Source organism: Ranitomeya imitator, chromosome 1, assembly GCF_032444005.1.
Source record: "Ranitomeya imitator isolate aRanImi1 chromosome 1, aRanImi1.pri, whole genome shotgun sequence".
Taxonomy (NCBI): domain Eukaryota; kingdom Metazoa; phylum Chordata; class Amphibia; order Anura; family Dendrobatidae; genus Ranitomeya; species Ranitomeya imitator.
The window spans coordinates 1,162,067,895-1,162,084,897 of record NC_091282.1 but is presented as its reverse complement, the minus strand read 5'-3'; the positions used below and the strand labels follow the sequence as shown (position 1 = coordinate 1,162,084,897).

General features: G+C 44.0%; 1 protein-coding gene across 2 annotated transcripts in view; it reads left to right on the top strand.

The window, feature by feature from the left end:
* The window catches only part of TBC1D19 (TBC1 domain family member 19), a 271,020-nt gene that overhangs the window by 83,148 nt on the left and 170,869 nt on the right, over positions 1-17,003 (top strand). For both annotated transcript variants that reach the window (XM_069744638.1, XM_069744639.1), the window contains exons 6-8: positions 792-855; positions 6,275-6,321; positions 15,302-15,412. In XM_069744638.1, the coding sequence (XP_069600739.1) occupies positions 792-855; positions 6,275-6,321; positions 15,302-15,412 (222 nt within the window). The remainder of the gene's footprint in view (positions 1-791; positions 856-6,274; positions 6,322-15,301; positions 15,413-17,003) is intronic.

The window sequence follows — 17,003 nt, the reverse complement described above, 5'->3', positions numbered from 1 at the left end:
CCGAAAAAAGAAAAAGATCCAGGAAAGAGACTTCCAGAATTTTTCATTACCGCTTCAGGAAAAGAAAAACGTCTTGAAATTCTCTCCCAAAAAAGAGCATTTTCTGAAGTGGTTTCCACTTGAAAAACTTGTCAATTTTTAATTCCTCAAATAACTCTGTGTGGACACGGCCAAGGGTGGACATCCTGAGAGACAATGCTAATGACAGCATGGGGCGCCATAATAAGCCTCTAGGTGCAGGAGCATTTTTTTTTAATTACTCCAATTGAAAGTAGTACTGAGCTGCCTGGTCTGAAAGAGGTCAATCCCCCTTTTTTTCCATTGTATAAATCTAGAAGCTATAGATAACATTCTCTTGTATGCCACTGCTTTTATCTTCCCTGCTGAGTTATCAGAGCTCCATGACTCTGTCCTCCATCAGTGCTAGCCTTCGTTCATGACCACCATTCCTGTGTGTGATCTGTTTTTGCTCAGATCCTACATGTGGTCCCTGATAGTAGCTGTATTAATGGCGGCATATCACTGATGTGGGGGCCAGGCTGAAAATTTGGCATAAAGTTCTTTCTTCTTTTTTTTTTAAACTTATGTAGAGTGATGGGACATTTCACAACACTTGACAGATTTAACCTGTACATTTTAGGTGCTACCTCTTGGTGTATTACTGTGCATGTCACCTGCGCACAGTCTGCCGACAATGGGCAGTAAGGATGGAGCCTACCAGGATGTGGATCTTTTACAATGTGTCACTGACCTCTTATTTTTGTTCAGCTTGGCTATCATTTGCATTACAGAGGCCGGCCCCAGAGCAGAAAGAACTGCTCAACAAGTGGAATGAGATGGGAACAGAGGAGCCAGGTACAGCTGCTAATACAGAGCCATCGCTTGTTTTTTATTGTTTGAGACCTACTCTGATAGAATGATATACCTGGGTTGTATACCAGCATCTGCTTGGCTACATTTACATGCATGAATCCCTTTATTATAACTATAGCACGGCCATATATCAGAATTTAGTTTCTATGGTTTCATTTAACAATGATGATGGTCTCCACTCAATATCAAATGTTATTTGATAATGGAAACAATCAGAACTAACACCATATACACAATCTAGTATATACATATATATAGTATCAGCGATATACACAATCTAGTATACAGTACCAGCAATATACACCATATACACAATCTAGTATATACAGTATATATATATATATATATATATATATATACAGTGGGGCAAAAAAGTATTTAGTCAGTCAGCAATAGTGCAAGTTCCACCACTTAAAAAGATGAGAGGCGTCTGTAATTTACATCATAGGTAGACCTCAACTATGGGAGACAAACTGAGAAAAAAAAATCCAGAAAATCACATTGTCTGTTTTTTTAACAATTTATTTGCATATTATGGTGGAAAATAAGTATTTGGTCAGAAACAAACAATCAAGGTTTCTGGCTCTCACAGACCTGTAACTTCTTCTTTAAGAGTCTCCTCTTTCCTCCACTCATTACCTGTAATAATGGCACCTGTTTAAACTTGTTATCAGTATAAAAAGACACCTGTGCACACCCTCAAACAGTCTGACTCCAAACTCCACTATGGTGAAGACCAAAGAGCTGTCAAAGGACACCAGAAACAAAATTGTAGCCCTGCACCAGGCTGGGAAGACTGAATCTGCAATAGCCAACCAGCTTGGAGTGAAGAAATCAACAGTGGGAGCAATAATTAGAAAATGGAAGACAATACAAGACCACTTATAATCTCCGTCGATCTGGGGCTCCACGCAAAATCTCACCCCGTGGGGTCAGAATGATCACAAGAACGGTGAGCAAAAATCCCAGAACCACGCGGGGGGACCTAGTGAATGAACTGCAGAGAGCTGGGACCAATGTAACAAGGCCTACCATAAGTAACACACTACGCCACCATGGACTCAGATCCTGCAGTGCCAGACGTGTCCCACTGCTTAAGCTAGTACATGTCCGGGCCCGTCTGAAGTTTGCTAGAGAGCATTTGGATGATCCAGAGGAGTTTTGGGAGAATGTCCTATGGTCTGATGAAACCAAACTGGAACTGTTTGGTAGAAACACAACTTGTCGTGTTTGGAGGAAAAAGAATACTGAGTTGCATCCATCAAACACCATACCTACTGTAAAGCATGGTGGTGGAAACATCATGCTTTGGGGCTGTTTCTCTGCAAAGGGGCCAGGACGACTGATCCGGGTACATGAAAGAATGAATGGGGCCATGTATCGTGAGATTTTGAGTGCAAACCTCCTTCCATCAGCAAGGGCATTGAAGATGAAATGTGGCTGGGTCTTTCAGCATGACAATGATCCAAAGCACACTGCCAGGGCAACGAAGGAGTGGCTTCGTAAGAAGCATTTCAAGGTCCTGGAGTGGCCTAGCCAGTCTCCAGATCTCAACCCTATAGAAAACCTTTGGAGGGAGTTGAAAGTCCGTGTTGCCAAGCGAAAAGCCAAAAACATCACTGCTCTAGAGGAGATCTGCATGGAGGAATGGGCCAACATACCAACAACAGTGTGTGGCAACCTTGTGAAGACTTACAGAAAACGTTTGACCTCTGTCATTGCCAACAAAGGATATATTACAAAGTATTGAGATGAAATTTTGTTTCTGACCAAATACTTATTTTCCACCATAATATGCAAATAAATTGTTAAAAAAACAGACAATGTGATTTTCTGGATTTTTTTTTCTCAGTTTGTCTCCCATAGTTGAGGTCTACCTATGATGTAAATTACAGACGCCTCTCATCTTTTGAAGTGGTGGAACTTGCACTATTGCTGACTGACTAAATACTTTTTTGCCCCACTGTATATATATATATATATATATATATATCTATACATATAATTGTCTAAGGGTTTTTCCGTCTGTCTGCCTGTCTGTCTGTCTGTCCTGGAAATCCCAGCTCTCTGATTGGTCGAGGCCGCCAGGCCTCGACCAATCAGCAACGGGCACAGCGACGATGATGTCATAAAGGACGTAGACATCCCGCGTCTCTGATTGGTCGAGGCCGCCAGGCACAGCATCGACGTAGAAATCCCGCGTCTCTGATTGGTCGAGGCCGCCAAATCAGCAACGGGCACAGCGACGATGATGTCATAAAGGACGTAGACATCCCGCGGCCTCGACCAATCAGCAACGGGCACAGCGACTATGATGTCATAATGGTTGCCATGGCGACGATGATGTCATAAAGGTTGCCTCGACCAATCAGCGACGGGCACAGTCTGCCGCGAATTCTGGAATCATCATTGTCCATATACTACGGGGACATGCATATTCTAGAATACCCGATGCGTTAGAATCGGGCAACAATCTAGTATATATATATAATCAGCAATATACACCATATACACAATCTAGTATATATATAGTATCAGCAATATACACAATCTCTCGGCTTTGGGAAAATGGCCGCCGCGATCTCTTCTGCGCACGCGCGGCATCCCGCGGCCATTTTCCTGAAGCCCCGTGCAGCAGAGCACTCCATCTGCGCACGCGCGGCCCCAGGAAGATGGCCGCCCCCACCGATGACCGGGATAACAGCGCAGATCGCGCGCTGTTTCTTCACGTGCGCGCAGGGAATTCGGAACTTGGACATGCGCACACCACTACGCCACCAACGGAAAGCTGGGGAAGAAAAGAGCGATGTCACCACGCCCACCTGACCTGACCAGCCTGATTGACAGGCGAAAACGGCGACTTTGGTAATGTATTTCGCAGCATAGGTGGGGAATCGGGGTACACTACATACACTATTGTAACGCACAGCGCAGGCCCTATTTAACAGTATTTTTATCTCAATCTAAAAAAACGGGGTGACAGGTTCCCTTTAACACCTCAATCTAGAAGTTTCATATGGTAGTCACAAGGGATGGCTCCCAGCAGTCTTGAAGAAGTTCCCATAGGCACTGGGCACTTGTTGTCTGCTTTGCCTTCACTCTATGTCCAACGTATACCCAACCTTCTCAATTGAGTTGAGGTTGGGTGGTCGTGGAGGCCATGCCATCTGACATTGCCTCCATCCCTCTCCTTCTTGGTCACATGGCCCTTACATAGCCTGGAGTTTTGTTTTAGGTCATTGCAAACCAAAATCAATGGCATGTTTCAGAATTCTGCGGTAGCCATGCTTGGCAAGTGTGCCTTGAATTTGGAAATTGTCCCCAGCAAAACACTCTTATGCCATCACACGTCCATCTCTAAGTCACTTGTAGAAACAATACGCTCACCTTTTCTGTGTTTAGTACTAAAAATCTCATCCGTATGTGTTCCTTCGTGGTTGTGCACAATCCAATAAGAACAAGTAAAACCATTGCATGAACAGGTGTGACCAAACTTTTGACCAGTACTGTATAAATAAGCTATTATATAGAACAAACACTATACAGCATATAAATAACCCATTAGATTATAGAGATGGGCAAACCCGAACATTAACGTTTGGCGGCCATACCGATCACCCACTGTTCAGGCACGGATACCGAACACAGACTTCGTCAGGAAGTCTCTGTTACTGTTCGGGTTTGGGCGCGACAAACACTGCTTCTGATCGGCGGTAAAATCATCACTGCCGGTCAGATTCCCACGCTGTCAGATGACCGTGTGAGCCCACAGCTGTGATCGGAGTTGTAAGTTTACCTCTGGTCACTGCTGTCTGCTGACTACTGCTCCCATCTGCTGCCACTAATAACAGCGAGAGCAGGAGCGGCTGATGGGAGTATTCATCAGCCGGCGCCTGTACTGTAAATAAATAATAATAGAAAAAAAAAACTGTGTGGGCTCCCCTGTATATTTGATAACCAGTCAGGCAAAACTCACAGTTGGGGACTGCAACCATCAACTTCAGCGAGGCAGGTTATCAAGAATAGAGGGGTCCCCACTCTGATTTTTTTTAAATGATTTAAATAAATGATTTAAAAAAAGTGTGGGTTCTCTCCTTTTTTGACAACTAGCCGGACAATACAAAGGTGACATCAACCCCATAAATATGAACTCCACTTGCCATCGCTACAAAGCAAGTGGGAATAGCCAACCAAAGCGCCAGAATTGGCGCATCTAATAGATGTGCCCTTTCTTGGCAGCTGCACGCTGCTATTTTAGGCTGGGGGGCCAATAGCCCTGCCCCTTACCAGTCTGAGAATACCAGCCCCCAGCTGTCTGCTTTAGCAAGGCTGGTTGTCAAAAATGAAGGGTAAACCATGCCAAGTTTTTTATTATTCATTTAAATAAAATTGGAGTGAGAACCACTGTATTCTTGATAATCAGCCTTGCTGAAGCTGACAGCTGAAGATTGCAGCCCCCAGCTGTGAGTTTTGCCGGGCTGGTTATCAAAAATACAGAGCAACTCACGCTGTTTTTTTTTAAAATTATGAATTATTTATAGCACAGGCGCCGGCTGATGAATACTCTCATCAGTGGCTCCTGCTCTCGCTGTTATTAACGGCTGCGGGCGTCAGCTCTTGGGGGTCATTTGACAGCATGGGAACCGTAGCTGTCTGACTGGCGGTGATGATTTTACCGCCAATCAGACCCAGTGTTTGCCGCGCTGTTTTATGCGGTGTAGCAAACACTGGATGTTTGGGTCCTCCATTCAAGTGAATGGGGTCCGGGTACTGATTCTGGTTCGAGTCAAGGTACTGTTCTGGTACTCGAACCCAAACTTTATGAATCTGTTCGGCCATACCCGAACATCCAGGTGTCCGTCCTTCTCTACTAGATTACAACATGTATAGCTAATTAATGGGAGATCAGGAGTACTTGACAGCCAGTAATCAATGTACGGTCTGCCATGTTCTACCCTGGTCATTGCTGATATCTTGCAGCTGCCCGAGTGTGTTTCATCTGATTTGTTGGGGTGTTGGGTGCTGGACCTTCACTTATCTCATATTGATGAGATCTGCAATGGATGGGTCATTGATAGTTGAATCCCGGACAACCCCTTTAATATTTTGTGCATCACCTAGGATAAGGATTGCATCTTTTCTGTCTAGCAATTTATGGCAATAGCTGATACTCATAGAATTATCAACTGATTTTGTTTGTGGTTGTCGTGGCCTCAATTTTAAGTGTGATCATACAGCGTAACTAATAAAGCAGTTCTAAGTTTCTCAATCTTGTTCTGGTGTCCAGTTTGTAGGATGAGTAGCTTTTATACAAAGTATGGCTGTGATAATGATTTTGCTATTTGTGTGTGTTCATGCTCACAGCTTATTTCATTTTTGCGTTTATGTTCTCCTCCCCCAGACTTGAGTCTCTTTAGACCTGTGTATGCACCTAAGGATTTCCTCGAGGTATGTATACACTGTTAATGTTTAGATTGCTCATTGTAGCTTCTTACTACACACTTTGTTTTATTATCAGTTTGGAAGTCCGTTTTTTAGACTTTTTCCTTGGAATTCAAGAACTGGCAGCGCATTATTGGATGTTCCTCTCATAAAGCGCTGTTCCTGTCACTTGACGTCTGCCACAAATCACAGGCTTCAGTGGTCCTGTGACATCTAATAGATGCACCTTTTCTGGGGAGCTGCGGGCTGCTATTTTTAGGCTGGGGGGCCAATGTCTTTGACCCCTTACCAGCCAGATAATACCAGCCCCCAACTGTTTGCTTTAGCAAGACTGGTTGTCAAAAATGAAAAACCCCACCAGTTGGGCAGCCCATACTTGTGCTAGATCCATGACATTTGTTATTCCTTTACAGCCTATTCCTAGGGGAAACATGTTAATGCTGGACAACCCCTTTAAATATTGCTTACCTATATAATTTGTATATAACTTTTAAAGACCATAAATGTTAAGCTTTGATAGGGACTAAAATGAACTTAACATGATCAAAGAAAACACATTTTTACATTGACCAGCCAATATCATACATACACTGGGGCATGTTTATGAACAAAAATGAGCCAAGAATGGTGCATTTTTGATTAGACATATTTGTCCCAGAAAGAATACTATTCTTCGACATGCACAACACTTTGCTCCTTGAAGCTCGAAAGTGGACATTGCTTGGGAGTGTCCAAGTTTGAGATGTAATTTTGACTAATTTTTGACAAAACAAGTACAAACTATATCACTTCTAAAATGGTAAAGTTTGACATAGTTAGTGTAACTTACCATTTAAACTGAACAAGCATCCAAGTAAAAGTTAGGGAGTTGTCTACCTCTTGAGGACAATTTTTTGTTTTTTTAATTAAATGCATGTAATTGGGGCTAAAAATCATTTGTGAAATTGAGCTTTATTAAAAACTGTGTGCCTTTTGTATTTGATGTCAGAATACACAGCAATAATTTACTGTATACTGCAATACCTTATGTTCTGCAGTTGCATATTTATACAAGAATGTGTGTGTCCCTCACAAACAGTGTGACCAGAAAAATAAACTTGATCCACACTACGGTACTTGATACAAAAATGACAAATTTTATTAAAGACACATTTTTAAAACATGTAAAAATACATTATGCTACAAGCCAAGAAAGGTGCAGAGTCCACAAAAAAAGAGGGACTAAACTGCCATAGGCACAAAAAAACCCAGATACATATTTACACACGTAGTAATTATAAGCCATCCATAAAACAGCCTGAGCCTATACAAACATCCCCACTATTGGGAGCTAAAGGAAGCAATACAATAATGCTAGGTGGAATAATAGAATTCCCCTAACTAAAATATGGTCACTTAGTGTTTATGCTCCCAACATTAGTGGCTCAGCTCAAAGTAACACATTTGTAATGGATGGTGTAGATTAGTTACCTTATGGTATATGCTGGGTGAGTGCCCCGGCGTCCCTCTGCCCTGACGCGCGTTTCGCGTTCGCTTCTTCTGGCCTCCATTTTTGTATCAAGTACCGTAGTGTGGATCAAGTTTATTTTTCTGGTCACACTGTTTGTGAGGGATATTGTGCTAATTGGTACTTTACCCTCCGTTTGGGAGGAATGAGTGCTATACTTTGTGAGCAATCATTTGTGAATAAAGAATGTGTGTGTGTCAAGTGCGGACATACCACCGATGCAGCCGGTGCAACTACATTGAGGCCCCAGAGGTTGAGGCGGCCCTTGCAGGCAGGGGCATACTGCCCATAGCCGCAGACCATGCAGTCGCTGTGGTGCCACGCGGTCAAGATTGCGAGTGTAAGGCTACTTTCACACTAGCGTCGGAATTCGGCCTGTCGCATTGCGTCGGGCCGAGATTCCGACGCTAGCGTTGTTAGCGCCGCACAACGGGTGCAGCGGATGCATTCTCCGGCGCGGGGAGGTGGGGGCGGAGTTCCGGCCGCGCATGCGCGGTCGGAAAAAGCGGTCCGTCTGGAGCAAAAAACGTTACATTTAACGTTTTTTGCTCCCGGCGGTCCGCCACAACACGGCGCAACCGTCGCATGACGGTTGCGACGTGTGTTAATACGTCGCAATGCGTCGGTAATGTTACTCTATGGGGCAAAAACGCATCCTGCAAACAACTTTGCAGGATGCGTTTTTTCCCCTAAACGACGCATTGCGACGTATTAAAGAAAACGCCAGTGTGAAAGTACCCTAAGTGAGAGGGGCCCAGTGTCATGCAGCATCGGGTCCCTCTCACGCCCTCCCGTAATCTAGTGAATACCCAGAGAGAACAATGTGCAGAGTGCTGGAATTCAAAACGGGGGCATGTCATGCACGGAGAGACACTGGCCAATGAACGCTTTCCCCACCAGACTGATGAGTGTGCCACTGACTGCCGTCTCTGTCCTCCTGCATGGCGCATCCCAATGGTAAGCACCTGTAGTCAGGGGGCCCGTGCCACACACTACACAGGGGACAACAGTGCAGGAAGATCAGGACTTGCAGCATCTCCTCACAGAGCGGAGGTCGGGGGAGGAGCGCAGCACTGCAGCAGGGAGCTGAAATCCTCTTTGCTGTTTCCCCATCCCTCACAGTGGGGTCTGCAGCCCTCTCCAGCTGATGTCTGAACTACGTGTTCAACCTTCTCCATGGCTCATCTGACCTTCTGATGTCATAGATTAGTATGTGTGTGTATGTATATGTACGTGTGTGTGTATGTGTGTGTGTATGTATGTGTTTGTGTAACTGTATATGTATGTATGCATCTATGTGTGTGTATCTATGTACGGTATGTGTGTATGTATATATGGCAAATGTGTATGTATGTGTGTATATATATATATATATATATACACACATATACATATACATATATATGACATTTGTGTGTATGTATCTGTGTGGGTATTTGTATGTGTATCTGTGTGTGTATGTGCGATATATGTGTGTACGGTGTATGTGTGATCACTGGGAATTTGACCACTGGGTTTCCCAGAGATTCTGAGAATATGGCTCTGTAGGCTCGTCCTCTGCTTTCTCCATTATCTATAGAGCTGCTGAGTGCTGCGCTAATGGAGATATATATTACACACACACATACGGTATATATATCTCCATCTCAGTGAAAAAATATAAATATATATTTTCTCTTCGCCACGACAGCACCCACTTGAGAGAGGGGATCCGCCCCTAGGAACAGGAAACCCCTATGGAGAGAATAAAAGGGGCGGTCCCCCTCGCTCCCACAGTTGGTTTCCTGTTCCTACGGGAGACACCTGGAGAGAAGAGGATACCCAGCCTGTATGCCGCTTGCGCAGTTTACCTGTACAGGGACGGCAAGGGCTCCAGAGCTGGAAGCAGCGTCGGGGGTCCTATAACAGCTTCCCCCCTCTGCTGGCAGGTACCGTGAGGCCAGGATCGGGGAGTCGCCTGGCTCACGGAGTTTCATCCAGCACGCCTGCGGGGTCCGGATCGCTGGGGTAAGAACCTGTGTCGCCATCTTCGGTGGCGCACAGGCAGCGTATGGCCCAGTGTTTGTCCCCCGGAAGTGTTGTTACAACTTCCGGGGTGAGGCTGAAGGAGGATGGCACCTGCGCGCTGGATAGGATGCAGGCGCACACAGCAGAGCCGCAACCCGGATGTAGTGGCCACTTCCGGGTACGGCAGGAAGAAGATGGCGGCCCCCATTACAAGAGGACGCCGGCGCTGATTCCCGGCGTCCATCATGGTGTCTCCCCAGGACACAGCGTTGCCTTCTGCTGAGGTCACCGCTGTTACTCCTGGAAGCCGGACAAGCAGCAGCCGCAGATCTTCCTCCAAGAGCACCAGGGAAAAGAGATCGGACCGGTCGGTTCTTCCATCTGTGCCTCCGTCTCCTCCTCGTCAGCCGGTATTATGATGACCGCTTCAGGGGTGAGTGTTTGTCTATCCTATTTTAAGCTGATTACACTCCCCTCTTTTATCTAATTCCCTAGGCTAAAAGAACAGGGAAAGCCAAACATAAGCAATGTGCCTTATGCTCTCAGCCGCTCCCGGATATCTATTTAAAAAAGCTGTGCCAGTTATGCATCGAATCCACCTTACGTGAGGAGTCGTCAGTAAGGTCGGAAGATATACGTAGCATGATTAGAGAGGAATTACGAGCCTTTCGAAGCTCGGAGAAAGTTCCTGAAAGTAGGAAGAAATATAGCTCTCCTACATCTGAACAATCCTCTGAGGTTGAGGATAAGGATTCGGACGGGTCTCAAGAGGTTATATCCTCGGAGAGTGAGCAGGATTCATGCTTCCCTACAGATAGCATTGACAATTTAGTCAAATCAGTACGTAACACCATGGATTTGGAAGATACTAAAACCCTTAAAACGCCACAGGATGTGATGTTTGCGGGCCTGTCCGAAAGAAAAAGACCTTCTTTTCCTGTTATTCCAGCGATAAAGGAATTAGTCAGAAAGGAGTGGGAAAGCCAGGGGCAGAAAGGGTTGCCGTCTTCCTCAAAACGTCGCTATCCCTTTAATGACGAGGATTTTTCCAGATGGTCAAAAGCCCCAAAAGTAGATGCGGCTGTGGCGTCCACTTCTAGAAGATCTTTACTGCCTGTTGAAGATACAGGATCTTTGCAAGACCCGCTTGACCGGAAAGCTGATTCCCTTTTAAAAAGAGCTTGGGAATCCTGTACTTGAGCTCTCAGACCGGCTATTTCGGCCACCTGCACGGCTAGGTCCATGCTGGTCTGGTTGAATGATCTTGAAGAGGGCCTGAAAGGTGGTCTTTCCCGCAATAAACTAATGTTTATAATGACATTATTACCAAAGCGGGTGAGAGGAAGAAAGGGTTCCCCAATAACACTTATCTTCCATCTTATAGGAGAGCGTTCCGAAAGCCCATGTTCAACAGAAGACGGGACTATAAAAACCAGAACCGTTGGGATAATAAGGACTTTAAGCAAAAAGGAGCCTTCTTCGGAAAACGCCCTTTCAAACCTGAGGATAAACCCCGCTAGGACAGATCTACCCGTTGGTGGTAGGTTGTCCTTCTTCTCTACACAATGGCTGGCAATAACTTCAAATCCATGGGCAACTAGCCTTATAACTACGGGTCTAAAATTAAGATTTCTCCAAGTCCCCCCGGACTCATTTTTTCTGACTTCCTTGGGGTCACCATCACAACAACAGGCCTAGGAACAGGAAATAATAACTCTCCTGTCCAAAGGAGTACTGGTGGAAGTCCCCTTTCATCAAAGAGGAAGGGGATTTTATTCCCCTTTATTTTTGATTTCGAAACCAGACGGATCATATAGAACAATAATTAACCTTAAGAGACTAAACATCTTCTTAGAGAACCAAACTTTTAAAATGGAATCCATTCGGTCAACTATTAAGCTTCTGTTTCCCCATTGCTTCATGGCAGTTCTTGACCTTAAAGATGCATATTATCATCTTCCAATCTTCAGTGAGCATCAACAATACCTACGGGTGGCAGTTATGATCAAAGGTCAGGTTCGGCATTATCAATACACAGCAATGCCCTTTGGACTATCAATAGCCCCTAGAGTTTTCACAAAACTAATGTCAGAGGTAATGTCATATTTGAGGTTAAAAGACACCCTCATAATACCATATTTAGATGACCTATTGATAGTCGGGAATTCCCTTTCTCAATGTCATCAACGTATATCCGATTCAATTTCGTCCCTTCAGTGGTTTGGGTGGTTAGTAAATTGGGAAAAATCTAGATTGTCCCCTACAACTAATCAAAAATTTTTAGGAATTATTCTAGACTCTACAAATCAGATGTGCTTCCTTCCCGAGTCAAAACAAATAGCAATCATAAACAAAGTACAATCGGTGATTAACAACCCCCTAATTTCCATAAGAGAAGGTATGTCCCTTCTTGGTTCTTTCACATCTTGTATTCCAGCTGTTCCGTGGGCCCAATTCCATAGCAGGAAATTACAGTATACGATACTTCGTGAGGAAGAAAGACTGCTGGGCCGATTAGATAGTCGTATTTCCTGACCATCAGATGTGGTACAATCTCTCACTTGGTGGTTAGATCCGGATCATTTTACCAGTGGGGTTCCCTGGGTGGTTAAACCTTCAAAAACTATCTTCACTGATGCCAGTCCTAGTGGTTGGGGAGCACACTTAGAGGATCAAATAGTGCAAGGTCTGTGGCCTCTTAGAGAATCGGATGATTCTTCCAATAAAAAAGAACTGAAGGCTATCTATCATGCCTTGTCTAAATTTCTTCCGCAGCTACATGGAACGCATACAAGAATCCTTTCAGACAACATGACAGCAGTAGCATACATAAACCACCAAGGAGGAACAAGATCAGAGGCACTCATGTCTATAGCCGACAACATTCTAGCCATAACAGACCTTCTGTCCCTATCAGCGCTACATGTGAGAGGAATCAACAATTCAAGAGCAGATTTCCTCAGTCGCCATACTCTCCACCAAGGAGAATGGGTTCTAAGTCATCGTATCTTTTGCATGATAGTAAAAAAATGGGGCACTCCCGAGATAGATCTCTTTGCGACAAAACAAAACAGGCAAGTCAAAAAGTTTGCATCTTTGTTCCGATCCGACAATCCAGATATCTTCGACGCCCTACAAGTACCATGGGTATTCAAGAAGGCATATGCCTTTCCCCCGCTGATACTACTTCCGACAGTGATCAGGAAGATAAGGGAGGACAGAGCAAACGAGATCTTAATCGCTCCGTTCTGGCCCAAGAGGCCATGGTTTTCCTGGCTGAGAGCCATGTCAATTTCAGACCCATGGATCCTTCCGGAGGATCGGGATCTTCTTTTCCAGGGCCCCTTCAACCACCCTCATGTGAAGGGTCTACGGTTAACAGCCTGGAATTTGAGAGGCAGCTGCTAAAGATGAGAGGGTTCTCAAACAAAGTAATTGACACTCTGCTATTAAGTAGAAAAAAATCCACTACCTCCATCTACGCAAGAGTGTGGAGAAAATTTCTAAACCTCTACCCAACGGCCCTGTCAAACGAAATTCATATTCCTATGATTCTAGAATTTCTTCAAAAAGGGCGCGATTTAGGTCTGGCGGTCAGTACCTTTAAAAGTACACATTTCTGCGCTGGGGGCTTTATATGGTCACGATGTCGCAGGTAATAAGTGGGTAGCCAGGTTTGTTGCAGCATGCCAGAGGTCAGAGACAGTTCACATTCCCCATGTACCACCTTGGGATGTTAATTTAGTTCTGGAAGCTCTTACAGACCACCCTTTTGAGCCACTACATTCAGCTCACATAAAACATGTCTCCCTCAAGACAGCGCTTCTCGTCGCCTTAGTATCAGCGAGAAGAGTAAGTGACATACAGGCACTATCGATAGATCCTCCCTTCATGTCAGTCTTCCTAGATAGAGTTGTCCTAAAAACAGACCCTTCATACTTACCCAAAGTATGTACTAAATTTCACAGGTCACAAGAAATTTTTCTCCCCTCCTTCTATGATACCACACATTAGATGTGAGGAGAGCCATATTAGCCTATTTGGATAGGACTAGTGCTTGGAGGAAGAGCAGGGCTCTCTTTGTTTCCTTCCAGGGTCATAGGAAAGGAGCTGGAATCACGAAGGGTACTTTATCTCGGTGGATTCGAGACGCAATATTTCTGGCCTATTCATCCAAAGGGGAGAATCCGCCTGAGACCGTAAGAGCACATTCCACCCGGGCGATTGCATCATCCTGGGCTGAACGGGCGGAGGTTCCGATAGAGCTGATATGTAAGGCCGCAACCTGGTCTTCGCATACTACCTTCTATAATCACTATAGATTAGACTTGTCTTCCTCATCTGACTTGTCCTTCGGTAGATCAGTCCTTAACACGGTGATCCCTCCCAAATGACTATCTCTGAAAGTCTCTCAAGTGGGTGCTGTCGTGGCGAAGAGAAAACACCGGATTACGTACCGGTAATGCTCTTTTATAGAGCCACGACAGCACCCCTTCACTTCCCACCCTTATAGGTTTTTTATTTAGGAGCACGGTTAAGGGTGTTTGGTTCTTGTAGTTAGCCATACTTAAGTTAACTAATGATAAACGATGATATTGAATGACCTACTAAAATCTGGTGGGCGGTTCCTCGCAATCTCTGTAAACCCAACTGTGGGAGCGAGGGGGACCGCCCCTTTTATTCTCTCCATAGGGGTTTCCTGTTCCTAGGGGCGGATCCCCTCTCTCAAGTGGGTGCTGTCGTGGCTCTATAAAAGAGCATTACGTAATCCGGTGTATTTTTTTAGAGATGCGATTCCCAAATAGGACCCTATGATTGCTATGTATGCCCCTGCTTGCAGGGCAGTAATAGTGAGGGCAATCTGCCTTGATTCTCGGAGCCCCATTGCCAGATTGCCCTCATCATAAGCAGCGTAGGGAGGGGGGGCCCAGAAACATTTCTTGCCAGTGTCCGGCTGTCGCCCCTGGTGTGTGTATATTATTCTCCCTCCTTTCCGCCCCTCAAAAAAAAAAAAAATTACAAAACTAAAACAAAAACCATTTAGTATCATCATGTCTAAAAAAAAAAAAAAAATCTTATATAATAAACATAATTTTGTATGGTGGATTAAAAAAAATACTTCAGCATTTGGAATAAAATATAAGCAAAGCCGGTCATTAAAAAATCACTCTCATTAAAATGAGAAACTAAACCCACTGGCAGTCACAGACAGAGGGGGGCATGTGCAAAAACAGTACATGGGCTCCTTGGAGCCCAACAGCTCATCATAATTCTGGCATGTATTTTCAAAGTAAGTACACCAGCCTCATCAGGTCTAAGATTGCTAATAAAGTATGCAGTTTGTATTATAGAACCTGGTTAGCTCATAAGTGAGCCAGTGTACCTCTCAATTATAATGTCACATATGTCATTTATAATCTATTGCTCTGTATTATACTTATTTGCAAAGTATATGCGTTTATTTTTCTGCAGGTACTGGTTAACCTTCGCAATCCTAATTACAATAGCGGGGAGCAGCCAAGTTCTAGGACTCATCTTGGTTTAATTCAAGTTCCGCTAAAAATTAAGGATATCCCAGAACTGGTGAGTAATAACGGTGATAATACCATCCATATCTCTTATGGATGCATTTTTCTGCTGTACTTTTTTTTTGTACCTAGCATTTTTTTATTTGGTATTCAAAGAGTAAGTTTCTTTTCTTTTTTTTTATATTATAAAATCAACAGTCCTTCAGAAGTGCTCTTAGCATATACAGCACAGAAACCTATTGCAGTCTTTTGCATTCTACAATAGACTTGCTGGTGGTAATGTAATGTCCTGTCCAGAACGGGAAAAATATGTTTTAATAGTATTTTTAGAAGATCATAATGTAAGATGATGTGTCATTTTAAGGCTAAGTTCACACTGGGTGTTTTTGCTGCATTTTTTTTCTGCAGCAAAACCTGATTTCTTTGCAGGAAAGAAGCTGGGGCAAAAACGTATGTCTTGTTGCGGTTTTGTTACAATTTTCATGCATTTTTTGTTGTAGCGGTTTTAGTGTGTTTTTTTTTTTTCATGCATTTTTGGAGTGACTTGTGACCCCAGAGGAAAAAAAAAACTACTTCATGTAGAACCATACCTCTAGATCACGATTGGTCTGGAAAAAAATCGCACAGCACTAAGACCGTGTGAGTGCTGTCTGACTTTTACACACCGATGTCCTTTGAAAAGCTGGAAATTCATCTTACGTGTACAGTAATATCGCAGCATGACAGGTAATAGATGGATTTCATACAGTATATACACATAGAATAGATAGATGTATAGATGTCAGTCACATATACAAGTAGTGCAGTTTGTGTGCAGCTTACTGAACATGTATTTAATTATTAAAAGATTATTTTTCTGAAAAAAATGGCATGGGCTCCCGCCTAATTTTCTTAACCAGCAGAGGGAAAGCTGACGGCTGAGGGCGCATGTTTATAACCTGGAAAGGGGGCAATACCCCTGGAGCTTACCAGGCTATAAATCTCAGCTTACAGCTGTATACTTAGCCTTTACTGGCTATTACAATGAGGGACCCCCCAAAAAATGATGTAGGGTCCCCCTATAATTAATATTAATAACCAGCAAAGGCTATGCAGAGAGCTGCGGGCTGATATTAATAGCTTAGGAAGGGGCTATGGATATTGCCACCCCCAGGCTAAAAACATCAGCTCTCAGCTGCCCCAGAAAAGGCGCATCTATAAGATGTGCCAATTCTGGCACTTAGCCTTGCTCTTCCCACTTGCCCTGATGTGGTGGCAAGTGGGGTAATAGTTGGGGGGTTGATGTCACCTTTGTATTGTCAGGTGACATCAAGCCCAGAGGTTATTAGTGGAGAGGCATCTATCAGACTCCCCCCATTATTAACCCCATAGTCATATTGTATAAAAACACACACACACACACACACACACACACACACACACACACACACACACACACACACACACACACACACAGAATAAAGTCCTTTAATTGAAAGAATGACAGACTCCTTCATTAAATCTTAATTATACTATACTTACAGCATAGCCCATTCCAGTGACGCCATTGTCCCCTGCAAGAGATTTAAACTAAAAAAACAATATCCCTCACCCATCCATCGTTTTGTTTCACGCTGTAATCCATGACTGGGGGATAAACAGTTTCA